This window comes from Muscardinus avellanarius (genome assembly GCF_963383645.1).
Source record: "Muscardinus avellanarius genome assembly, chromosome: 1".
Classification (NCBI taxonomy): Eukaryota; Metazoa; Chordata; class Mammalia; order Rodentia; family Gliridae; genus Muscardinus; species Muscardinus avellanarius.
The window spans coordinates 226,823,097-226,850,007 of NC_137786.1; the positions used below are offsets into that span (position 1 = coordinate 226,823,097).

Consider the following 26,911-nt stretch of genomic DNA (forward strand, 5'->3'; position numbering starts at 1 on the left):
GCTTATCAACCTTTATTTCATCTGAAGCCTAAATTTCTTCTGCCAAGAAGCCTAACATATTCTCAGGTTCCTAGATTAAGATGTAGACATCTGTGGTGGGAATATTCTACCTACTACAGTCTCTTCTCTCCTATTCTCATTCAGAAACAATTAAATCAGGGAAGATCTATACGCACACATGCGTGTGCACGCGCACACACACACACACACACACACACACACATACACTTACAAAACTTAACAGGAAGAATTGAAAACCATATTCTCATCTTCTCCACTTTCTTTAAACCATAGGATATACAGGAGTCCCAATTCAAATGAGAGTTGGGTTTGTATTGGTCACCATTGCCTGTTATCTGTTCACCTGCTCCCTTCCATTTGCATAAACAATGGACATTTGACAAAATGTTCTTTAATTTATTTCTCTGAATAAATGTATCACTTATGTATATTTTGTAATACTTAGGACAGAATGTCATCCTTGTTAAGGACCTACCCTGGAGTAAATGAACCAGTTCCCCCTCCCTACCCAAGAAGCAGCTCCTTGGATCCTGGGTCTCAACAACCTCTGGGGTTCATAAACCTAAGAAACCCAGCTCAGGATGGTCAACTTCCCTTCACCACATCTCCAGGATCCTTTTCCAGTGATCAGCTGGCCCAAGGAAATGTACAAGAGAGAAATCCAGCTATAGAAGCAACACCAACAGCCTCTCAAGAAGGAGCAAAAGTACTAGGGGTGAGTCTATTTACTACCTGATTTTAAATTTTGCATTTACAAGGTTTTCTTGTATGTATAAGTGACAAACAGAGTATACCATCCATTATTCAGGAAATTGTGTCAATTTTAGGTAAAAATAGTCTGCATATAAAAGTTACCCTGAGTTCATTTTGCTTTAGACTCAATCAAGGATCTAATGGGTAAGAGAGGACTCTCCCTAGCAGGAGGATTTGTTAACACTGATCTGGTGGGAGCACTACTACTTCTAACTTGGTCTCACTTCTGCCAAAGATTTTTGAGACAACTTCAGTCCTGCCTCTGAGATAAGTAGAAGCCTGGTGTGTACAGGTTATGAACATTAATATCCGTCTTAAAAGGGAAGTCTAGGGAAGGCTGAGGGTGAGAGAATTAGGGAGCATTTCATCTTTTACGTCTCCCTCATCAGTCCCTTTAGAAATTCTCCAGTGCTCTGTTGGAGTGAACACCCACTATCTGGTTCCTGTAAACATTTGAAAGTGTGCCCTACTTGTATGGGAGGATTCTCCCTGTTTAGAACAGATTTGCTTGTTCTTCTGCTAAGCTTCCTAGGTATGCCTTCCATACCATTAACACTGTTCCACCAAATTATATCACGTTTCTCCTTTTGTACAGCTCCACTTTCTCTGCTTGAGTAGTCAGTAAATTATATTGAGTGTCTGTTGTGCCAGAAGTCTTCTAGCCATCTTACCTATTTTAAGTCCTAACATTTTAGGAGTGTAATAATGGGCATCAGTTTCCCTCCAGCAGCCAGTCTGACCAAGGAAAGTGATCCCTCCGATCCTCCTCCTGTCATATTGAACGAATTCCCTGTTTCTCTTGAACAGAGTAGAAAAACTTGCACCTCACACATATGAACACGTGCAAGGTATGGATATTATTGTACAGGATGAAGGAGGCACAGTCTCTGCCCTCGTGAAAAGCTTACCACCTAGTGACAAGAGTCAGGCTATGGATATAATAAGTAAAGCAAATAGTATGTTGGCAGATGGTGAATGATACATTGAGAACAGAGTGTCAATGGATGAGAAGTACCAAACAGTGAGTAAGAGCAATTTCAAACTGGCCAAGTGGACTTGCCTTAGAACACAACATTTGAGCAAAGACATGAAGTTAGGGGTGAGTCTTACAGATGTCAGGGCAAAGAGGAACAACCAGTGTAAAGGTCCTTAGAAGAAAATGTGTATGATATATTTGATGAACAGAGATGAAGTCAATAATGGGAGGGATTGTTGGAAAGAAGGCAGAGGGGTGGAAGGGGCCAGACCTGGTGAGACCCGGAGAATGTTCAGCATTGGTTTTTACTAAGTAGAATGAAGAACCACTGGAGGGGACATTTTGCCGGATGCCAAAGAGATACACACTAAGAGAGAGTGCTTCAAAAGGATAAGAGAAGCTTTGTTTTTTTAAATCTGCAATTATCAGAAGCTAAGTCCTCTCCATGAATATTGTATATCTATACCATTAGCAGCCCCGGCCACCACAGGAACACGAGGGCCACACGTGGTGGAATGTAGACTCTCTGGGCCAATCAACTCAGAACCCTTAATGGTTCTGTGGCCACAACTACAGAACAAATTGAACGTACAAATGGTCAAGTCTACAGACCATTTTAATCACTAAAATGATACAACCAGGGCTACATGAGATATGTAGGCCAACAGGGATCTAAGTTCTAATTGCCCCTCACCAAGATGACTGAACCAGGTGATTCCACAAGCTCTCTGTTGCAGCAGAACTTGTGAAAAACAAAGGTAAAGTCTGATGCAGGAGTTTTTCAACTGAGATGCATTAGTCTCTAGAAGAGACTCCCTGAAGCCACATGCAAAAGTATTAATCTCAGCATTATTTGTGAGGCCATTTTTTTTCATTTTAATTCAATTGAACAGCATGCTGTAAATATTTATTGAGTAAAGAAATTCATTCAGTCACTGTGTTTGCAGTCTTCCTGGATAGATAAGATATAAATTGGGAAAAGTGAATTATAAATCTTTGATTGACTTTCCCACCAATCTAGCAATTTTTTATTACCCAGAATGAAGGAAGGTACAAGAGGTACAAAGAAGGAAAAAAGGATTTCTTATCTTTGAAATTATACCTCTTGGCTGATAAAAAAAATGATTGCAAATCAAGTGATATGTGCATATAAAAATGTATCACTTTGGAGGGGTACAAGGGATTTAACCCAGCTGTATTCTTCCCTCAACCCCCCCCCCAGATCTGCTCCTTAGTAATTGCATGACCTTGGGCACCTATCGCATGTCTGTCTCCATCGAGTTAGTAAATGTTCTCCAGGTCCATTCATTTTCCTAAAAATGACATTATTTCACTCTTCTTGATTGCTGAGTAGAATTCCATTTTGTGCATTTCTTTCCCATAATTTTTAATCCATTCATCCATTAATGGACACCTATGTTGGTTCCATATTACATGAAACAATATGTGTAATTTGTTTAGAACATTACCAAGCATAAAATAAATGCCCAGAAAATTATTTTATCTTCACTGATCCCTTTACTCATAAGTGACATTACTTAAGCAGAGAATTTTTCTATTTAAAATAGTCACTGAGGTCACAGTTATAGTATTCTAAGTGTCCTTTAAAGGCTCTCACAAAAGTCTACTACTGGATGCATAAGGAGTTGCACTTTCTGAAGAATTCTCCTTGGGCCACTTGGCAAGTCTGCCCAAATACCTCAAACCGGGCTTTATCTTGAGGCCTCTGCTCCCCAGTCATCAAAACCTTCACAGTCCACTTCCTGCTCTACATACATGCCTAAATGATGCCTCTGGATTCTAGCAAGATGGGTGATAAGTGAACAGAAACAGCAATGATGGTAATGTTTCCCCTGCTGAAATACACATGTAATTTTAAAATGCCTTTTTTCTTCCCTTCTCTTTTCAGCCAATCCAGATCATGATTGGATTGACACACATTGGTTTTGGAGTTATTCTGGGACTCCTGGGTTCTGGTGATGAATGCACTTGGGGTTTTACCTCCATGGCTTTTATTGGTGGATATCCATTCTGGGGTGGACTCTGTGTGAGTAGATGGCTAGGAAATCTCTCCCTATAGAGTGTAGATATCTCCATCTTACACAGAACTCCATTCTTAATAAGCCCTGCCTCAGAGGGCTGGAGAAGTTTGAGACCTAACAGCTCTGATTTGGTGTAACAGGAAGAGTTTTACTTCCCATTTTTAACTTGCAGCTTGAGTCCATCCTTGACGTTGACTCTGCTCAAGTAAATAAACCACAGTTCTAGTTCCCTGCCAAATTTTATATTGAAATGTGTGTGTTGGGTGGAGATAGGCAAAAGGAAGTAACTGGAAACATGATAAAAAATATACAATATTTCAAGAAACTATTTTGAGGAGTAAGATTAGGCATCATTAGGATCAGGAAAGTCTATAGTAAAATGAGTTCTTTCTGTGCAAGAAACTATGGAAGAAAGGAAATCAAAGGCATATCACTTAGAGTTATTTTAGAAACTTAAGAAATATGGCGGGATATTTTGAGAGAGAAACTAAATGAATATAAGACAAACTAACTTTCCATATAAGGGGAACGTACCAAGCACAATTAGGGATCCTGTCATTTCACAAATAAATTTGTCTGTTTCTACAGTTCATTATCTCCGGCTCTCTCTCCATATCAGCATCCAAGCAAAATTCTTCTTGTCTGGTGAGTTAGAATGTTTCTACTTTTTAAACCCCTTAAAGAATGCTTTGATTTATTGAGGAGGTAAATTGAGATATTTGATATGGAAAATGTGGAAGGGAACTCTTTTCTCAAAACATCTGTTAGCTGCTGAGGTAGTAGAATGTTCCACACAAATTGATGGATTAATTTATTACAGTACTGAGGACGGAAACCAGGGGCATTCTACCTTCAAGCTACACAACCTAGTCCTATTTTTTATTCTTTATTTTGAAACAGTCTCACTGAGTTGCAGATGGCCTCACTAAGTAGCTGAGGCTGAAACAATTTGCTATTTAGAAATGGCTGAGTTCATCCCACGTCCTTACTCTTAAAACTCACAAGGGCGAGGAATGTTGAAGATACGAGCTGCTTAAGCTTGAGCTGAAGGCTCCTGATTCACCTGTGTCATGATTAATTAGGGGAAATCCAAAGGAAATCCAGGAACCAGGAAATACCTACATGCCACTTCAACCACAGAGTCTCTGATGTTTGTTTGCCATTTCTCAGCTTTGCCTTGTATTTCTGTTTGCTGTTGTTGTGGTTCATATTTCTTATTTTTATTCAGATTTGGGTTTTGTTGTGCACTACTTTAGATCGCCATTATAGGAGCATATAGAACAAAACATAAGAAGGACTTATGAAATGATCACTGAGAGAGACCTTTCACTTCCTGCTTTAATTATAAACCAAGAGAAGGAAAAACAACTAGTCAAAAACCAGAGCAGAGGCAGTGTCAGGATGGTCTTTTTACACTTTTATTGCTTTTATTGGTAGTTCAGAGTAATCATTACGTATACGCACACAACACTTAGTGAGCTTTCTCCCTCCCCCAGACAGAATGCTGAGATTGACATTGGTATCTTCACATACGTACACACTGTCAATGGAAGTGATTCCTTCGTTGATTCTCCTGGTTTCAGGGTTTTATGTCATTAAGCCAAATAGGAAAGGATGGAGAAGTGGGGAACACAGAATAATGCTGCTCATGCTCTTCCAGACCAAAGAAAAATAAAGTAAGCAAATCAAATTAAGTCAGCCCAATTCTGATGAACTACCCTCTTTTTAATCCAAAAACTAAATGCAGCATCCTTTGCCTGCATCCTTTGATGGTTCTTTCCTCTGAGATAGCCCAAGAGCAGACTCTCTCCTTTTGGAGATGACAGTCACAGAAACTTACCTAAGGTGAGCTGCCTGGGAGCCTCTTAGAGGTCTTCAGGAAACTCCTTATCAAGCGGAAGGAGTAGCACATTCTAAGAGTTTTACTCATGCTACTCTTAGCAAGTCAGCTGAAGACGTGGCTTCACAATGATCCTGCCTTTGTGTCATAATGTTGCTTTAAAAACTGGAGAAATATTTGCACTGTGCCCAAACACTGCTACCCACAAGAGCCTAAAGAGGTTCTCCTTCTAAACTTGAAGTTCTTCATCTAGTTCCTAGAGAGACTTTGGAGCTCTCATTAACTCTTATCAGCAAAAATTTTGCCTGTATATACTTTCCTATCCACAAAATCAGATACAATAGTACCACCACATACAATACTATAAGACTTAAATATGACAATGGATTTTATTTTGTGTGTGTGTGTTTGATGGTGTATTTTAAAAATTTATCACAAAGAATAATACCTATTCAAATCTTACTTGTTCTTTTATTGTTTTTAAAAAGGAAATATAGTTGTTATTGTACATGAGGTTTTTATATAAATATAATAGATGAGCTTCTGCTTTACATTTTTACGATTTTTTTTTTTGTGGTACTGGGGTACCTGGAAACCCTTCTACCCCAGGGCTACACTCCCAAACCTATTTTATATTTTTTTATTTGGAAACAGGGTCTCTTAAACCAACGTGGCTGGCTTCAAACCTGCGAGATCCTCCTGTGTCCGCCTCCCAAGCATGGGGATTACTAAGCATGAGCCACCACACCCGGCCAATTTTTACATTTTTTTCTGCAGCTTTTTAGAAGGACTGTCTGACATCTAAGCTGTAAACAGAGTAATTTTCATCATAACTACCCATAAATACAGTGAAAAGAAACTATTTCAATTTGAAAAATGGTTTCAAGATGTCAAAGATTAAAAGCCATTAACTTTTGTTGATTTTTTAAAATTTATTTTTGATGTAATGTATATTTTCTTTGTCTCCCTCAGATAAAAAGTAGTGTAGGAATGAATATTGTCAGTGCTTCCTTTGCCATTATTGGAGTGATTCTGTTAATTATCGATATAAACATCAATCGCGGAAGTCTTCAAGACTACTGGGCAGTGGTGAGTATCCTGTAACCTACCACATGCCTACTCTGTTCAGTCCCATACAATTGGTCTGTGTTAATTTCCTCTTACTGTCCAGGAAGTCCAATGAAAAAACTCTTTTTATTTCTAGCACTATTCCTACTCCTTTAAGGCCTACACCAACCAAGAAACTAGCATAAATACCTTCACAAATACAGTCATGACCTCCCACTAAGCCTCACTCGCCAAAGCCCCACCACCTGCACTATTCCTTCAGCCTCTCAAGTACTGGGATTTCAGGCATGTGCCACTGCACCCAGCTTACATATATCTTAAGAGAGAGAAAAATGTCCCTCTTATATATCAAAAAATACAAAATTAATATATCAATGCTATTTTAAATTTTTAAAACCAAACAATAATATTCCCCTATCAGTTCATTCAGTACTGGGAAAGTAATTCTGTTCCCATAGATATTGGAACAACAGTTTTGTGAGGCCCTCAGTCCCCTAACTAAATGGCTCTGGACCTGAACGTTGTCTAGGAATGGTCATCACAAACCTGTCCCCAGAGTAACTTCACCCTCCTTTTCTCCTGGCAACTTCTGAGATGATCCTTCCTGGCTAAAGCACAGGAATCAGAAAACTTGTTTTTTGAAAGGATTACTTGTTTTGCAGCAGAGAGAAAAGCATAGTACAAGGCAAAAATCTATTAGTGGATGTTTAGTCTGTATTCTGTTGCTGTAACTAAATAAATGAGGCTGGGTACTAAATTTAAAAAAGAGGTTTGTTTAGCTCTCAGTTCTGAAGGCCCAAGAGCGAGCATGGAGTCAGCACTGGTTTCTGTTGGAGGTTTTGTAGAAGATAAAAACCCGTGTCGGGAATGCCTGAGAGAGGCAGACAGAGGGCCAGGGCAGTTCTTCTATAATAACTGCTCCTATCAAATTAAACTGCTCCTTTAAGGCCTACACCTGAAAGACCCCCGCAGAGGGGAGACCCTCAATCAAGCCTTGGGATAAGCGACGCCAAGTACACACGAGAGACTTATGTCCTTGATGCAAACAGCAAAAGGTTTATTAAGGAGCCAGTGCACTGGGGCCGACTCGTATAGGAGTTCGGCCCCGAGTGACTGAAACTGAGGGTATTTATAGGGAAAAGACCACTAGTTAAGGGGGGGGTTGGGGCCAGATTACATACATTTACAAAATATTACAGAATCATTTGAAAAGTACATTCTGTAGTCACATGTTAGATAAGATACTAGGTGTAGTCAGCAAGCTCCCAGCACAGGACGCGCTGACACGGTCAGTATAGATAAGATGCTAGATGGATTCCTGGAACAGGGATGTACTTATTGCATATTATTCATTCTTCAGCCTATATTTTTTAAACTGCAGCAAAATATTTTTCTTTTAACTATTAGCTGGCTGCTAGGGGCTTATAATTTTTCTTTTAAAATGGAGCCTTTCACACCAACCAAGAAACCAACATTAATACCTTCACAAATACAGTCATGACCTCCCACTAAACCTCACTCGCCAAAGCCCCACCACCTGCAGGTACTTAAACCTACCATGGACTAGCACCAAGTTTTTAGCATATGAACCTTTAGGGGACAAGTCATATCCAAACCATGGCAGGGGACTTCTTGATAGATTAAAATAGGGTTAAACATAACTTGTAATTATTCTTCTACAATGTCAAATAAAAAGAGTGAAAATTATTCAAAACTCAGCTTCTAAACTAGCACCCCTGTAGAGAAACGATTCTTATATGACTCAAGGTGGTGGTAGAAAGCACAGCTCCCATTGCTGGCTGTTACCACCAGGAAAGAAGGAAATTCAAAATATACTGAGAAGTCTTACTCATGCTCTCCCTTTTGGAGCTGAGAATACTGCGGTGGAGAGCAGACACTTCTGAAAGATGAAAGGAAATGTTCTATGCCAGAAGCCCTCAGACAGCACTCTGGGGCTTCAAGAGAAGTAGGAAGGTTATCAGAGGTAACACTTTATGGTGCAGTATGCTAAAACAGAGGGATGAGCAGAAATCCCACAAGAATATCATATACCTTTGGCCCTGGAGCAAGCCTTGGTACCAGACATTTAGCATGTTCACAAAAGAAAGCAAAGTGTTGAGCGGGGCATGGTGGCACACGCTTGTAATCTCAGCATTTGGGAGGCTGAGACCGGAGGATCACGGTTCACGGCCAGCCTCAGCTACTTAGTGAGGCCCTCTGCAACTTAGTGAGACCCTGTTTCAAATTAAAGAATAAAAACTAGGGCAGGGGGTATAGCTCGGAGGTCAAATGCCCCCAGGTTCCATCCCCAGACCCGCAAAATAAAAAAATAAAAAAAAAACAGTGTCCATGTTCACAACCAAGAACTGTAAAGGTAAAGAAAGAGCTAAGCTGTTTCTTTACCTGCAACAGCTGCATGACTAAGCATTCAGAAAATGGATATAAAACAATGCTAGCCTTCAAGTCTGGAAACAAGAGAGGCAAATAGTACCCTGATAGAGAAATGTGAATTAAGGAAAACTCACCTACTGGATGCCCAAACAAATAGAAGGACTGTAAAGACCCATTTGCTTTAAGAATGAGAGGTTGAAAACAGATGGCAGGGAAACTAACTAACCAACTACATTAGCGGGATTGAGAGGGGACAAAAAGAAAAAAGAAAAAAGGAATGAAGGAAGAAAAGAGACCTAAAATTCTAGCCTGTTAGCGAAACAGGAGAAACACACAAATGCATATTATGGGTTGGGAGCGGGCATAATCGAACCAATTAGAACACAGAGTACATCAGATGATAAAATAGATGTGAATGTATATGACTTTCTTCTTCCTCACCACACACCCCTGGTTGATCAGGATGTGCAGCCCACAGACCAGAAAAACACTGAGTTTCCTCATTCTCGTAGTTTAAGCCCTTGGAAGCCATGTCTTCAAGTTCTAGTCCAAATTTCTACTCAAGAAACAATGCAATTACTCAGTAATAACTATATGACTCAGACCTATCATACTAGTTTTCAGGCATTGGTGTTATTAGCAAAGAAACTTATAAACAATAAAGAGAAATGTCAGACTAGCAGATCATTGCCCCAGTACACCAGGCCAGCGCTGTTACTTCCAAAATGGAACAGAAATATCACCCAATTATCAATAGAAGATTTCCCCATGAGTATATTGTGCTATTGAAAATCTTAATAAGAAAATAAATGGCCAGGTGTGGTGGCACACACTTGTAATCCCCATGCTTAGGAGGCGGAGACAGGAGGATCACACAGGTTCGAAGCCAGCCTCGGCTGCTTAGTTAATGAGGCTCTCAGAAACTTAGTGAGACCCTGTTTCCAAATAAAATATAAAACAGGTCTGGGAGTACATCCCAGAGGTAGAAAGCCTCTGGGTTCCACCCCTAGTACTATATATATATATGTGTGTGTGTGTGTGTGTGTGTGTGTGTGTGTGTGTGTGTGTGTTTCAGCATCTATTGAAATGATCGAGTAATTTTTGTCTTTGGTTCTGTTTATATGATGAATTACATGGACTGACTTTCATATGTTGAACCAGCCTTGCATCCCTGGGACAAACTGTACCTGGTCATGATGTATGATTTTCTTGATGTGGTTTTGAATGCATGTTGCTAGTAATTTGTTTAGCAGTTTTGCATTCAAGTTCATTAGAGATATAGGCCTGTAGTTTTCTTTCCTTGAATTTTCTTTATTTGGTTCTGGTATTAATGTGATGTTGGCTTCATAGAATGTATTTAGGAGAGTCCTGTTTTTTCTATTTCATGAAATAGATTTAGGGATATCAGAATTAGCTCTTCTATAAAGGTCCTATAAAATTCATTTGGGAAACCATCTGCTCCTGGGCTCTTCTTTGATGATGAGCTCTTATTGCTGTTTCAATTTCTTTGATTGCTAATAACAAAAAAAAAAAAACAGAATAGCCAAAGTAGTTCCCAGCTACAAAAGACATGCAGGAGGAATCACAATACCTGACTTAAACTATTCTACAAAGCCATAGTAATAAAAACAACATGGTACTGGCATAAAAACATATATAGACCAATGGAGCAGAATAGAGGACTCGGAAACAAATCCACACACTTATACCCAATTAATTTTTTTTTGGTGGTGCTGGGGTTCCTGGAAGCCCTTCTACCTCAGGGCTACACTCCCAGACCTATTTTTTATTTTTTGGAAACAGGGTCTCCTAAGCCAGTGAAACTGGCTTCGAACCTGCGCGATCCTCCTGTCTCCGCCTCCCAAGCGCGGGGATTACAAGCGTGCGCCACCACGCCCGGCGCTCCAATTAATTTTTTACAAATGGGCCAAAAACATACACTGGGAAAAAAGATAGTCTTTTCAACAAATGGTGTTGGCAAAACTGGTTAACCATATGCAGAAAAGTGGAAGTAAATCCCACTTTCTCACCCTGCACAAGAGTCAATTCAAGATGGACCAAAGACTTGGAAATTAGACCAGACACCTTAGGCTCCTTGAAGAAGGCACAGGTCCAAGAGTGCAACACATAGGCACAGGTAAAATCTTTCTCAACAAGACCCCAAAGGCACAAGAAACTAAAAGACAAATCAGTAGACAGGATTGCATGAATCTGAAGAGCTTATGTACAGCAAAGGAAACTGTTAAGAACCTTATTCAAGAGCCAACAGAATGGGAGAAGATTTTTGCCAACTACACCTCCAATAGAGGACTAATATCTAGAATATACAGAGAACTCAAGAAACTCAGCATTAAGAAAACAAATAACAGCCAGGCACAGTGGCGCATGCTTGTAATCCCAGAATTCAGAAGGCTAAGACCAGAGGATCATGGTTCACAGACAGCCTCAGCTACTTAGTGAGGTTCTTTGAAACTCAGTGAGACCTTGTTTCAAAATAAAGAATAAAAAAAATAGGGCAAGAGGTGTAGCTCAGAGGTTGAAGGCCCCTGGGTTCCATCCAGAGACCTGCAAAACAAAACAAAACAAAACAAAAACCCACAATAAAAAATAGGCAAGTGAATTAAATAGACACTTCATGAAAGAAGAAATTCAATGGCCAATAAATGCATGAAAAAATGCTCAACATCATTAGCAATAAGAGAAATGCAAATCAAAACTACCCTGAGATTTCACCTAACCCCAACTAAAATGGTAATCATTCCAAACACAAACAACAACAAATGGAGAGCATGTGGAGAAGTGGGAGCTCTAAAACATTATTGGTGGGATTGCAAATTTGTGCAACCACCTTAGAAAATAGTATGGAGGATCCTCAAAAGAATGGAAATAAACTTACCATATGACCCAGTAATATCATTTCTGGGTATCTATCCAAAAGAAAGAAAACCAAACTACCAAGCCAATGCATGCATATCTATGTTCATAGCTACACAGTTCACAATTGTCAAACTATGGAACCAGCCAAGATGTCCATCAACAAATGAATGGATTGCAAAAACTATGGGATATGTACACAATGAAATTTTACTCAGTCATAAAGAAAAAGACAATTACATCATTTACAGGGAAATGGATGGAACTGGAGGACATTATACTAAGTGAGATTAGTCAATCACAAAAAATAAGGAATCAAATGCTTGCCCTAATTTGAAAAAGGTAGAGAAAAATGGGTAACAGGAGGAATTATAGATGAAGAAGGAGATCCTATAGAGGAGCAAATAAGGCGACCTAACTGAGGGGATGGAAGGGGGTAAAAGGGAAACTCTCTAAAGTACATGATGTACTTAAACAAACATATCAGTATCAATCACTAAGCCAAGCATGGGAAGAAGGGATGAGGAGGGAATGAGGTGGGGATTGGGTAAGGGAAAATTGGGTGATGTGTGCATATATGTCTACATAAGTCTTTGATCCCATTAAGATGTATGACTACAATGCACCAATAAAAAAAATTTTTTAAAAGATATAGGGCATAAAGAAATAATTATTTACTATTTATGTAGAATAAATTAAATTATCTATAAGCTGGAAAAAAATCAAATAGACTCATTCTCCATCACAGTAACAGTCTATGAGGAATGATAATGGAATAATGTTTACAAAATTTAGACAAAACCAACTCAAGAATACCAGATCCAAACAAAGTCACATGCAGGCATAAAGGAAAGAGGAAGGTATTCTCAGACAAGCAAGAACAACGTAGGTGCATTGGTGCTACAGAAAATAATGTGATATTCACTTATTAAATTAAGAATTCAGAAATGTAGGTACAAGCTATGTTAAGATTAGTGGGCCTGTTGTAGATTGTCTTTATGATATTGAGATATGTTCCTTCTATGTCGATTCTCTGCAGTGCTTTTAGCATAAATGGATTTTGGATTTTGTCAAATGCTTTTTCAGAGTCTATTGAAATGATTGTGTGATTTTTGTCTTTGGTTCTGTTTATACAATGAATAACATGGGTTGATTTTCATATGTTGAACCAGCCTTGCATTCCTGGGATGACCCTACCTTGTCATGTACAATAGTCCCACAGCCAACATCATATTAAAAACTTTAAGAATTCTCCCTAAAAACAGGAGTAAGATAAAAATGTTCATTATCACCACTCCTCTTCAATATAGTACTTGAGACCCTAGTCAGAGCAATAAGGCAAGAAAAGGAAATCAAAGGAGTACAAATAGGAAAAGAAAAATTCAAACTTTCACTATTTGCAGATGACATGATACTATATGTAGAAGACCCAACAAACTCAACCAAAAGACTTACAGAACTTATCAACAAATTCAGCAAGTTTCTGGATACAAAATCAATCTTAAAAAGTCAGAAGCTTTTCTGTAGACCAACCATAAATCCGCTGAAAAAGAAATTCAGAAAACACTTCCACTCAGGATTTCTCACAAAAAAATAAAATACTTAGGAATAAACTTAACCACGGAGATAAAACACCTCTACAAAGAAAATTATAAAACATTGAAAACAGAAATTGAAGATCTTAGAAGATGGAAAGATCTTCCATGTTCATGGATAATCAGAATAAGTATCATCAAAACGACCATACTTCCAAAAGTGGTCTACAGATTCAATGTGATAGCCATTAAATTACCAAGATTATTCCTCACAGACATAGAAGAATCATCCTTAAATTCATTTGGAACAAAAAAAAAAGAGAGAGAGAATAGCCAAAGTAATTTTCAGCAACAATGACTATGAAGGAGGAATCATAATACCTGACTTTAAACTATACTACAATGCCATTGTTATGAAAACAGCATGGTACTGGCACAAAAACAGATGCATAGACCAATGGAGCAGAATAGAAGACTCAGAAACAAAGCCACACACTTATAGCCAATTAATTTTTGCCAAAGTGGCCAAAAATATATATACTGAAAAAAAGATAGTCTGTTCAACAAATGGTGTTGGCAAAACTGGCTAACCATATGCAGAAAAGTGGAAATAAATCCCACTTTCTCACCCTGCACAAGAGTCAATTCAAGATGGACCAAAGACTTGGAAATTAGACCAGACACCTTAAGGCTCCTTGAAGAGGCATAGGTCCAACACTGGAACAGATAGGCACAGATAAACACTTTCTCAACAAGACCCCAAAGGCTCAAGAAACTAGAAAGCAAATAAATATATGGGGGTGCATTAAACTGAAGAGCTCCTGTACAGTAAACTATCAAGAAATTCAACCGAGAGCCAACAGAATGGAAGATTTTTGCCACCTCCTCCTCTGATAGAGGACTAATATCTAGAATATACAGAGAACTCAAGAAACTCAGCACTAAGAAAACAAATAACCCAATCAAAAAATGGGCAAATAAACTAAATAGAAACCTCACGAAGAGAGAAATTCAAATGGCCAATAAATGCATGAAAAAATGCTCAACATTATTAGCAATTAGAGAGATGCGAATCAAAACTACCCTGAGATTTCTCCTAACTCCAACAAGAATGGCAATCACTCAAAACACAACAACAAATGCTGGAGATGATGTGGAGAAGTGGAAACTCTACTACTACCTTGTTGGTGGGATTGCAAATTAGTGCAACCACTTTGGAAAATTTATGGAGGATCCTCAAAAGAATGGAAATGAACTTACCATATGATTTAGCAATACCACTTCTGGGTATCTACCCAAAAGAAAGGAAATCAAACTACCAAACTAATACATGCATATCTATGTTTATAGCTGCACAATTCACCACAGCCAAACTATGGAACCAGCCAAGATGTTCATCAACAGATGAATGGATTACAAAACTGTGGGATATGTACACAATGGAATTTTACTCAGCCATAAAGAAAAACACAGTAATGTCATTGACAGGGAAATGGATGGAACTGGAGGACATTATACTAAATAAGATTAGTCAGTAACAAAAAAGAAGAAATTGGATGCTCTCCCTAATATGGGAAAGCTAGCTGAAAAAATGAGTCATAGGAAGAATTCCAGATGAAGAAGGAGATTCTATAGAAGAGCAAATAAGGCAACATAACTGAGGGGATGGGAGGGGAGAAGAGGGAAAGTCTCTAATGGACGTGATGTACTTTAACAAACATATCAATATCAATCAACTAAGCCAAACATGAGAAGGAGGGAGGGAGAGGGAATGGGGTAGGAACTGGGTAAGGGCTAATTGGGTAATGTGTGCACGCATGTCTCCATCATCTTGCATCCCATTACAATGTATGAATACAATGCACCAATAAAAAAGTTTAAAAAAAAGATTAGTGGGCAGCACTTCTCCACTTAAGCAGTCAACTAAGACTGAACAACTGGGGAAATGACAACTGTAGAATTAAATATAAATGCCTCATATTCTCACCACAAAAAAAGTTTAAAAAATTATATAATCACCAAAACTGGGAGGTGAAAAGAGATAGGATAGAGATATGAGTGCTAATCTCTTTATTTTTCATAATAAACAACCATTGAATACTATCTAAAATGGAAACTTGCAGCCTTAAAATGATTACAACTTCATGCCGGGCATGGTGACTTGTGCTTGTAATCCCAGAACTTGGGGGGCTGAGACAGGAGAACCACACAGGTTCGAAGCCAGCCTCAGCTACTTAGTGAGGCTCTCAGCAACTTAGTGAGACCCTGTTTCCAAATAAAATATAAGAATAGATCTGGGAGTATAGCCCGGAGGTAGAAAGCCTCTGGGTTCCATCCCCAGTACCACCAAAAAAAAAAAAAAATTACAACTTCATGGATTTCAGAAATTTTTAATTTAGAAGACTTAATTTGACTTCTTTTTCTTCCTTTATTTTTAAAAATGTATGACTCACAATTACACATAATAGCAAGGTGCTAGGTGTTACAAACATGCATGTACCCAGCTTTTTGTACTTCCTTTCTCATTCCACCCTGATCCCCTTTCTCCCACCCACACAAGTTAGTGAGATTGATATAATACCCTCACATATTGCCAAAGTATTGATCGTTTCTTCTTCAGCCCTCTTTCCCTCCATAACTCTCTCCCCTACCTCCTCCAACTTCTCTCTCTCTCTCTCTCTCTCTCTCTCTCTCTCTCTCTCTCTCTCTCTCTCTCTCTCTCTCTCCAATATTCAAGTCTCTTATGTTTCCTATTTTCTCTCCAGCTTCCACATATGAGACAAAACTTGACTTTCTGAGACTGACTAATCTCAGCACAATATTGTCCAGTTCCATCTATTTCCTGCAAATGACAAAATGACATAACTGTATTCTTCTTTATGACTGAGCATAATTCTATTGGATGCATGTACATTTTCTTTATCCATTCATCTGCTGATAGACACGTGGGTTAATTTTATAATTCATCTATTGTGAACTGTGCTGCTATAAACATAGGCAAGCATGTTTCACTATACTATTCTGACTTTAGTTCTTTTTCTTCCTTTAAAATCAAGTAAACAGGGCTGGGATGTAGCTCAGTGGCAAAGCACTTACCTGGCAAGTACACTGCTCTGGGTTTGATCCCCAGTCCAAAAAGACCAAAAAAAAAGACCCCCTTTAAAATCAAGTAAACAACACTTGGGCTCAAAATAGTATGATCTTATCTTGAAGAATCTTTCTCTTACTCTCGTCTCCCCTCCAGTTCTGCTTCCCTTTCTTGCTCTTTTCATACATCCATTCTCCTTCTCGCCTTGCCCTAATAATGGGGATCCAGAATAATAGTCATCAGTGTCAGCTTGGGTCATTCATAGGCAACAACATCTGAGATAATTGGGTGGAACTCCAGTTAGCATTCTTGCAGCTATAATCTAAAGATTTACCATGTAACTTAGATGAAAGAAAAATTATTTTCGTTTAGTCTCTGGCTCAGTCCATGTGAAGCTGGGACCATGGATCTCAGGGCAGAGCAGCAGCAGGTGGAGGGAGAGAACATGGTCTGTGTTCACATCATGGAGGGCAGAAGCAAGAGAGCAGCAGGGAAAGAGTTGCCATTTATATTACCCCCAAGGTCGCACCCCAGGGACCACCTCCTCCAGCCACACCCTACTGGCCTACCAGGTACCACCCAGGTAACCCCATTACAGTGGATTTATCCACTTCTGGGAATATAGTCCTCATGACTCAATTACATCAGCTCCAAATATTAATACATGGGCTCTTTAGGGGACATTTTATATGTAATTATAACAGTTGGTTTATACATCCCCTGCTTTCATCTTAAGTACTAGGTGACATTCTTTATTTAAAAAAATAAGACCATTGCAAAGAATAAATTTTTTTTAATTTTTTGTTGCTGCACTGTGTTCATACATCTTAATGAGAAGCATGATGGTGAAAACATACATGCACACATGACCCATTTAGCCCTTACCCAGTTCCCACCCCATTCCTTCCCCCTCCCTCATGTTTGGCTTATACGTTGATATGTTTGTTGAAGTACATAATGTGCATTTGAGAATTTCCCTCTTCCCCCCTCCCATCCCCTCATGTCGCCTTATTTGCTCCTCTATAAAATCTCCTTCTTCTTCTGGAGTTTCTTCTATGACCCATTTTCTTTTTAGCTTTTGTATATTAGGGAGAGCATCCAATTTCTTCTTTTTTGTGACTGACTGATCTCATTTAGCATAATGTCCTCCAGTTCCATCCATTTCCCTGTCAATGACATTACTGTGCTTTTCTTTATTGCTGAGTAAAATTCCATTGTGTACATACCCCACAGTTTTGTAATCCATTCATCTGTTGATGGACATCTTGGCTGGTTCCATAGTTTGGCTGTGGTGAATTGTGCAGCTATGAACATAGGTACACATGCATCTGTCTGGTAATTTGGTTTCCTTTCTCTTGGGTAGATACCCAGAAGTGGTATTGCTGGATCATATGGTAAATTCATTCCCATTCTTCTGAGGATTCTCCATACTGTTTTCCAAGGTGGTTGAACTAATTTTCAATCACACCAACAATGTGCTAGAGTTCCCACTACCTATTTTCTGGTATTTCTAAATAAAATAGTCTGTTTGTTAAAAGAAAAGTCTTCTGATATTTTTAAATTTTTTTCAAGTACATCCATATTCCCCTGAAATAGAAACTAGATGATCATGAAGAAATAATGATGGAGTGAGACCCTCTGACTAATATTTATTTATTTTTATTTCAGCTTTCTGGGAATGGAATTTCAGCCATGCTGATAATATTCTCCCTCTTAGAATGTGGTGTAACTGGAATCACAGTCTATTTTACCAAACACAGAATCATTAGCACCAACAGGGTGAGTTGGGCCTCTTTGATGTAATATTACCTATATAATTGCTGGAGAAATACCGATTTGTGTATTTGCTAAGTTGTACTGTGGTTTTACTGTGGGTTTACTCGGGCACTCTTTGTCCTTGATCCTGATGGGACTGGAGGGGACTGAAAAAGAATGCATTAACAATACTGCTTGTTTTTATTCTTTCTAGCCTTTCCTGGTTTTTCCAAACACGTATGCAACCAATCCCATGACTCAAGAGTCTTCCCAAACTCCTCCCAGAAATGATGCCCCACCACCTTATACCCCTACATAGTGAAAGAAAAAGGAAGCATCAGTCCAATATCATGGGGTATCAGTCCAATATCATCATACTCGCACTGCATACTCTGCAGAAACTGCTCAAGAAACTGGCTTTTGCTGGCCACAGTGATTGCTAATCTTTAACGACTGCATCTGAGGTTTGTTCTGAAGTTTGCTGTTAGTGATGACTGTGTCTCCCAGTCACTGTCTCTTCTCCTTACCACTGCTACACACTGGCAAAGGTGGATCACCAGAGGACTGAAAGTGATGCTGCAGCTCTCCAAAATATAGACATTTTCCTGTTCATGTTACCCTTCCCTCAATAAAATGTTATTGTAAACAGAAGCTTTTCTTCCTTGGTAGTAGTTCATAAATTTGATTTGGTTTCCATACTGGTTATAGAGCAGTAGATTAAAACAAACAAACAAAAATAACACTGCAAAGGAGACTGATCATTTCTTGATGATGATCTGCAGGGGTCCAGGCCACTAGACCAACTTTACTCATCTCCTTACCCTTTCTGTTCAGAAATCAATGCTCACTGGCCCTTTGGGGGGCACATGATTCTGTACATTAGGATCATTGAATATTTTGCCTCTTGGATATTTACAAAGCTTTGCTCTCTATAGAATATTTTCATGTACATTAAAATTATTTGTCATTTTAATTTCTTTTTTAATGAAGTGTCTATTTAGTCCACTTGCCCATTTTTATTGGGTTTATTTTTTTAATGTTGAGTTTCTTGAGTTCTCTCTATATTCTAGATATTAGTCCTCTATTGGAAGAGGAGGTGGCAAAAATCTTCTCCCATTCTGTTGGCTCTTGATTGAAGTTCTTGACAGTTTACTTTGCTGCACATAAGCTCCTCAGTTTCATGCAATCCATGTATTTATTTGCCTATTAGTTTCTTGTGCCTTTGGGGTTTTGTTGAGAAAGTTTTTTTTCTTTGTCTATGTGTTGCAGTGTTGGACCTATGCCCTCTTCAAGGAGCCTCAAGGTGTCTGGTCTAATTGCCAAGTCTTTGATCCATCTTGAATTGACTCTTATGCAGAGTGAGAAAGTGGGATTTATTTCCACTTTTCTGCATATGGTTAACCAGTTTTGCCAACACCATTTGTTGAACAGACTATCTTTTTCCCAGTGTAAATTTTGGGCCACTTTGGCAAAAATTAATTGGCTATCAGTGCATGGCTTTGTTTCTGAGTCTTCTATTGTGCTCCATTGGTCTGTTTTTTTGCCAGTACCATGCTGTTTTTATAACTATGGCTTTGAGTATAGTTTAAAGTCTGGTATTGTGATTCCTCCTGCATAGTTTTTGTTGCTGAAAAGTACTTTGGCTATTCTGGTTTGTTGTTGTTGTTGTTGTTGTTATTGTCGTTCCAAATGAATTTGACTAATTTTTCTAAGTCTGTGAAGAATAATCTTGGTAATTTAATGGGTACCACATTGAATCTGTAGATCACTTTTGGAAGTATGGCCATTTTGATAATATTTATTCTGCCTATCCATGAACATGGAAGATCCTTCCATCTTCTAAGATCTTCAATTTTTTTCAATGTTTTATAATTTTCTTTGTAGAGATCTTTTTACCTTCTTGGTTAAGGTTATTCCTAAGTATTTTATTTTTTGTGAGAAATCCTCTGTGGAAGTGTTTTCTGAATTTCTTTTTCAACGGATTTATGGTTGGTCTACAGAAAAGCTTCTGATTTTTTAAGATTGATTTTTTGTGTGGGTCTAGGGATGGAACCCAAGGGCATTTGACCTCCAAGGTACACCCCCTGCCCTATTTTTCATTGCATAGGGCCTCACTAAGTAGCTGAGGCTATCCATAAACCATGGTCCTCCAGTCTCAGCCTCCCAAATGCTAGGATTACAAGCATGCGCCACTATGCCTGCCTTTAAGATTGTTTTTTTATCCAGACACTTTGCTGAATTTGTTGATCAGTTCTATAAGTCTTTTGTTTGAGTTTGTTGGATCTTCTACATATAGTATCAAGTCATCTGCAAATAGTGAAAGTTTTAGTCCTTCTTTTCCTAATTGTATTCCTTTGATTTCCTTTTCTTGCCTTATTGCTCTGGCTAGAGTCTCTAGTACTATACTGAAGAGAAGTGGTGATAATGGACATCCTTGTCTTGTTCCTGTTTTTAGGGGGAATTCTTGAAGTTTTTCCCCATTTAATATGATGTTGGCAGTGGGCTTATTGTAGATTGTCTTTATGATGTTGAGGTATGTTTCTTCTATTCCGATTCTCTGCAGTGCTTTTAGCATAAATGGATGTTGGATTTTATCAAATGCTTTTTCAGCATCTATTGAAACGATCATGTGATTTTTGTCTTTGTTTATGTTTATATGATGAATTATATTGACTGATTCTCATATGTTGAACCAGCCTTGCATCCCTGGAATGAACCCTATCTGGTCATGATATATGATTTTCTTGATGTGGTTTTGAATGCATGTTGGTGGTATTAGCAGTTTGCATCCAAGTTCATCAAAGATATAGGCCTGTAGTCTTCCTTCCTTGAACTGTCTTTATTTGGTTTTGGTATTAATGTGATGTTGGCTTCATAGAATATATAGGGGAGGGTCCCATTTCTATTTTGTGAAATAGATTGAGGAGTATCAGGATTAGCTCTTCTATAACAGTTTTATAAAATTCACTTGAGAAGCCATCTGGTCCTGGGCTTTTCTTTGATGGTAAGCTCTTTATTGCTGTTTCAATCTCTTTGATTGTTATTGCTTGGTTTAAGTGTTCTATGTCTTCTTGACTCAGTTTAGGAAGGTTGTATTTATCCAGAAAGTTGTTAATTTCCTCCAGATTTTACATTTTGTTGGAGTATAGTTTTTCAAAGTAGTTTCTAATAATCCTCTGGATTTCTGTACTGTCAGTAGTGATATCTCCTTTTTCATCTCTTATCTTCATAATTTGAGTTGATTCTCTTTTTTTTAGTTAAATTGGCTAGTGGCTTATCTATCTTGTTAATTTATTTTGAGGAACCAGCTTTCAGTTTTGTTGATTTTCTGTACTTTTTTTTTATTCTCTACTTTTTTTCTTCATTAGAAGTGTGGTATTCAGTTTCCACATGTTTATGTGGTTTCTCTAAGTCTTCTTATAGTTGATTTCTAATTTCATTCCCTTATGGTCTGAAAAGACACAGGGAAGTATGTCACATTTTATGAATTTGCTAGTGCTCACTTTGTGGCCCAGGATATGATCTATTTTGGAGAAGGTTCCCTGAGCAGCTGAGAAAAATGTGAACTCTGCTGTAGTTGGGTGAAATATTCTATATATGTCTAAGTAGTCCATTTGATTAATGGTGTTTTTTAGGTCAATAAATGCATGAAAAACTGCTCAACATCATTGGCAATCAGAGAGATGCAAATCAAAACTACCCTGAGATTTTACCTAAGTCCAATTAGAACGGCAATCATTCAAAACACAAACAACAACAAATGCTGGAGATGATGTGGAGAAGTAGAAATTCTACTACCTTGTTGGTGGAATTGCAAATTAGTGCAATCACTTTGTAAAACAGTATAGAGGATCCTCAGAAGAATGGGAACAAATTTACCATTTGATCCAGCAATACCACTTCTGGGTATCTACCCAAAAGAAAGGAAACCAAACTACTAAACTAATGCATGCATATCTATGTTCACAGCTGCACAATTCACCATAGCCAAACTATGGAACCAGCCAAGATGTCCGTCAATGGATGAATGGATTACAAAAGTGTGGGATATGTACACAGTGGAATCTAACTCAGCCATTAAAAAAACACAATTACATCATTTACGGGGAAATGGATGGAACTGGAGGACATTATGCTTAGTGAGATTAGTCAGTCACAATAAAAAAGAAATCAGATGCTTTCCCTAATATGCAAAAGCTAAAGAGAAATGGGTCATAGGAGGAACTCTAGATGAAAAAAGAGGTCCTATAGAAGATCAAAAAGGCAACCTAACTGAGGGGATGGGAGGGGGAAGAAGTAAACTCTATGAAGCACACAATGTTCTTAAACAAATATATCGAAGTCAACTACTAAGCCAAGCATGGGAAGGAGGGAGGGGGAGAGAATGGGGTGAGGATTGGGTAGAGGCTAACTGGGTGATGTGTGCATGCATGTCTACACAAGTTTTATATCCCATTATGATGCTATGAATACAATGCACCAAAAAAAATTTTAATAAAATAAAAGCTAGTCACTTTCAGACAGCCTCAGCAAGTAGTGAGACTCTCATCAACCAAGTGAGACCCTGTTTCAAAATAAAAATAAAATGGTGATATTTTGAGATGTTAATAAATTAAACTATAAGAGCAACACAAATAAAAACATATGAAGTAAAATTAAATGCTAGTCATTTTTAGGATGGCCTCAGCAAGTAGTGAGACTCTCATCAACCAAGTGAGATGCCATTTCAAAATTAAAAAAAAAAAAATAGAACTGAGGGTGTACCAGAGGTTGAAAGCAACTGGGCTCAATCCCCACTTCCTCATTTTTAAAAAGCCACTTTTTAATCTATTTAGATATTATGAGTACTATTATAAGTAAACTAAATTTAATTTACAAGAATAGCTGGAAAAATGATGATATATTGAGCACTTTTTAGTTTCATTTGTGTTTGGGGTTTTTTTGTTTTGTTTTAATGGGAGAAATGTTGGCATATTTAGGAACCAGTGGGAATAATCCAGGTAAGAGATAATAGTTGACTAACAATATAATCAGAAAGAAACAAAACATATATATTTCTCCAAAGGGAACATATAGTAAATTTAGAAGGAACTACTTTACCCATGAAAAGAGGGTTAGTAATATAATACTACTACTTGCAACACTCCCTTCCTCAAAGTTACCTTATGTTTAAGTCACTCCTAGGAATCCCCTCACTACACACCTACAATGTCAAATGCTCTCTGCCACTCCCTCAACTTTATTAGATAGTCAAAAGACGATGAAATAGTTGGATTTCAACCACCTAAAATTTTATTTATTTATTTTGTGGTACTAGGGATGAAACCCAGGGGCATTCTACCTCCAAGCTACACCCCAGCCCTATTTTTCATTCCTTTTTTTTGTTTTTGTTTTTGTTTTATTTTAGGGTTTTTGTTTTTGTTTTTGTTTGTTTGTTTGTTTGTTGGTGTTACTGGGGATGGAACACTTCTACCTCTGGGCTACACTCCCAGACCTATTTTTTATATTTTATTTGGAAACAGGGTCTCTTAAACCAGTGAGGTTGGCTTTGAACCTGCGTGATCCTCCTGTCTCCACCTCCCAAGCGCAGGGATTACAAGCCTGTGCCACCACGCCTGGCTCATTCTTTATTTTGAAACAGGGTCTCACTGAATTACAAAGGGCCTCACTAAGTAGCAGAGGCTGTTCTCAAACCACGACCCTCCTGTCACAAGTGTGTGACACCACTCCTGGCTCAACCACCTATAATTTTTATTTGAGGTTGTTTAGAATACATTTTTATAAAAAAATACCTTTTCATCTATTTAAACAATGCTGTAAGCATAAAGTTCTTATATAATTGATTCATGCAAAACAGTTCTTACATAGTTGATTCATGCACCTTGAAAGCTTGTTATGTAAGTGTTAAATTTCCTATAAAAAGCGTAATCAAATAAGTTTGATTTTTAAAATTTAAAAATTCTAAAAAATGTACCTATGATCTAACACCAGAAAAGGTGACTAGAATAGAAATATCGTATCTCAACATAGAGGTCATATGCCTATGATTATCTTTATTCTGGCACATTTTTAAAAGGTGTTCACATACTTATTAACTTGCTCTAAAAATGTACTGTATTGCTATTTTGTGACCAAAATTTACATAAAATTTAGGGTTTAAATATTTTTTTAATTTGGAGTAATATAAAATAGAATGGAGTGGGCTTGATCTAAATACCAATGCACACATATCTTTTGCATGCACAATTAACTAATACTAGATTTGAATACAAAAACTTAACCAAGAACTATAACTTAATTTACCCACAAATGTTAAAAATTAAGTCATACTGAATGTCAAACCATGACTGGCTACGTTCTCATTATGGAACAGCACAGGGCATTTAAGAACCAAAGGATAAAAATAAAAAATAAACAAATTCTAAATTTTCTAATCCATGTTATAGAGAAAAATCAATGTTAGCTTACTAATTTGTGACACTATCAAAGGTTAATTCCTTAGTACCTAATACTTCTTAATAGAAGTACCAAGGACATGAGGAGGGAGGGGGAAAAGAAAGGGATGGGAAGTAGGGAAGGGTTAAATGAGTGATGTGTGCATGTAAGCCTCTACCATTTTGTATCCCATTAAGATGTATGACTACAATGCACCAATTAGAAAAAGAAAACACCAAGGAACTGTGCTTGGTGCAGTTTGACTCAATCATTTATTGTTGCCTATGTTCATATTGAACACATATTTTAGACTCTTATCAAAGAAAAGCATTAAATACAAGTTAGTTTCCAGAGATTTTCAGCTGGCTCTTTCTACTAATGAAGTCTACCAAATCCCTGTCTTGAGGATGAAGAAGCAGTCTACAGAATGCTTTATATTGTCAAAGCCTTCTATGCTCATAGGCAAGTCACAAAGGATAATATTCGTGTTTAAAAGAAAGTGCTATATTAGTTAAGAAGGAAACTGATATCCTCAATGATATAGTAATATGCCAATACAAAATGTAAAGACTTTAAAGATCCTGGCAAAGCCAGGCATGGTGGTACATGCCCCAATTCTCAATACTGAGACAAGAGGATCACTGGTTTGAGGCTAGCCTCAGCAACTTAGTGAGATCTTGCTTTAAAAAAAAAATACAGCTGGAAATATAACTCAGAGGTAGAATACCCACAGGTTTAATCTCCAGTGCCACAAAAAAATAAAGAGCCTGGGCAGTTTTTTTCCTTTCCTTTTAAAGGACTTTGATCCCAATGTACAGAAGTTCATGGTTACACTGACTTTTCAGGCTATAAAATGCTCATAAAAATAGCTTGGTAACTTTATAGCCTACTCATGTGATTTTTTTGTTTTGTTTTTTGTTTTGGTAGCTTTCACTATAAAGGCTGTTGTAGACACGTAGGAAATTTCTTTCTAAAACTTTTGTTTCTGGATGTTTTATATACTAAATATTTATATAGAAGCCAGAATTTTGAGCCAGAGTGGCCGGAGCGGCCGGAGCCGTGGCACCGAGCAGCGCGGGCTACATCTACCCTAGCAGCACCAGGCTCCAGAGAGGAGGGAGACTCAGAATGGAGCTCAAATCCAGAGAGGAGGTACGCCGGCCTCACGGCCTAGAACGCAGCAGCAGAGCCTTACTGTCGGCGGCAGCAGCAAGTTCATCAGACGGCTCTAGACCAACACACTCAACCAGCCACCAGGCGCCAGAGAGGAGGGGTGGACAGCAAGCCGAGATGAGCAGCTGCTGAACAGCCAGGCACCAGTCAGCAGTTTTTTCGGTGCAAGGAGCGTCTAAAGCTCTCAAGAACCGGGATCATCATACCCCACAGGGACTCAGCAGAGCTCAAAACCAGAGAAGAACTACGCCTACCTCATGACCGAGGACGTGACAACAATGCCTTACTGCCGGCTGCAGTGGCAAATTCACTGGACGGCTGAAGACCAATGCACTCAACCAGCCACCAGGCTCCAGAGAGGAGGGGTGGACAGTGAGCCAAGGTGAGCAGTTGCTGAACAGCCAGGCAGCAGTCAGCAGTTTTTTTGGAGCAGGGAACATCTAAAGCTCCCAAAGGCCAGGCACAGCACACCTGGCAGGGACTCAGAGCGGAGCTCAAAACCAGAGAAGAAATACGCAAGCCTCACAGCCAAGGGCATGGTAATGGTGCCATACTGCCAGCAGCCGTAGCTGCGAATCCACCGAGTCCACTACAACTCCATCAGCGCACTCAATAACCGTGAGTCAAATTGCGCCCCGTAGGGGAGAAATCCCAGTACTGCACTCCGAAGGACTTGCGCAGATAGTCTCCCTGGGTTGGAGATTTTAGCAGTGCAACCCACGGGGGAGTGGCGGTGGCAGAGATATCACACCATAGTCACAACTCCCCGCTGGAGAACGCCCAACTTGGCACCCCCCATGGTCTAAGAAGCCTCGATTGACTCCCTGGGTCTGAGACTCTGCGATACAACCCAGTAAAGGAGTAGTGGTGACTGAGATACCACAGACTCAAGATCCAGAGCACCTTAAGTGAACTCGTAGGGACCCATGGAAGAACCCAGAGAAGGCACAAACTTCCAAA

At 38.6% G+C, this 26,911-nt stretch overlaps 1 protein-coding gene across 1 annotated transcript; it reads left to right on the plus strand.

The window, feature by feature from the left end:
- Positions 1-472: 472 nt before the first annotated feature.
- LOC308260465 (membrane-spanning 4-domains subfamily A member 12-like) lies at positions 473-26,273 on the plus strand (the record flags this gene model as incomplete). Its single annotated transcript, XM_080691809.1, has 6 exons — positions 473-736; positions 3,660-3,797; positions 4,381-4,437; positions 6,605-6,721; positions 18,257-18,367; positions 26,121-26,273. The coding sequence occupies 6 exons, from the start codon at positions 473-475 to the stop codon at positions 26,271-26,273; spliced, it is 840 nt and encodes a 279-aa protein (XP_080547935.1).
- Between the last annotated feature and the right edge of the window lie 638 nt (positions 26,274-26,911).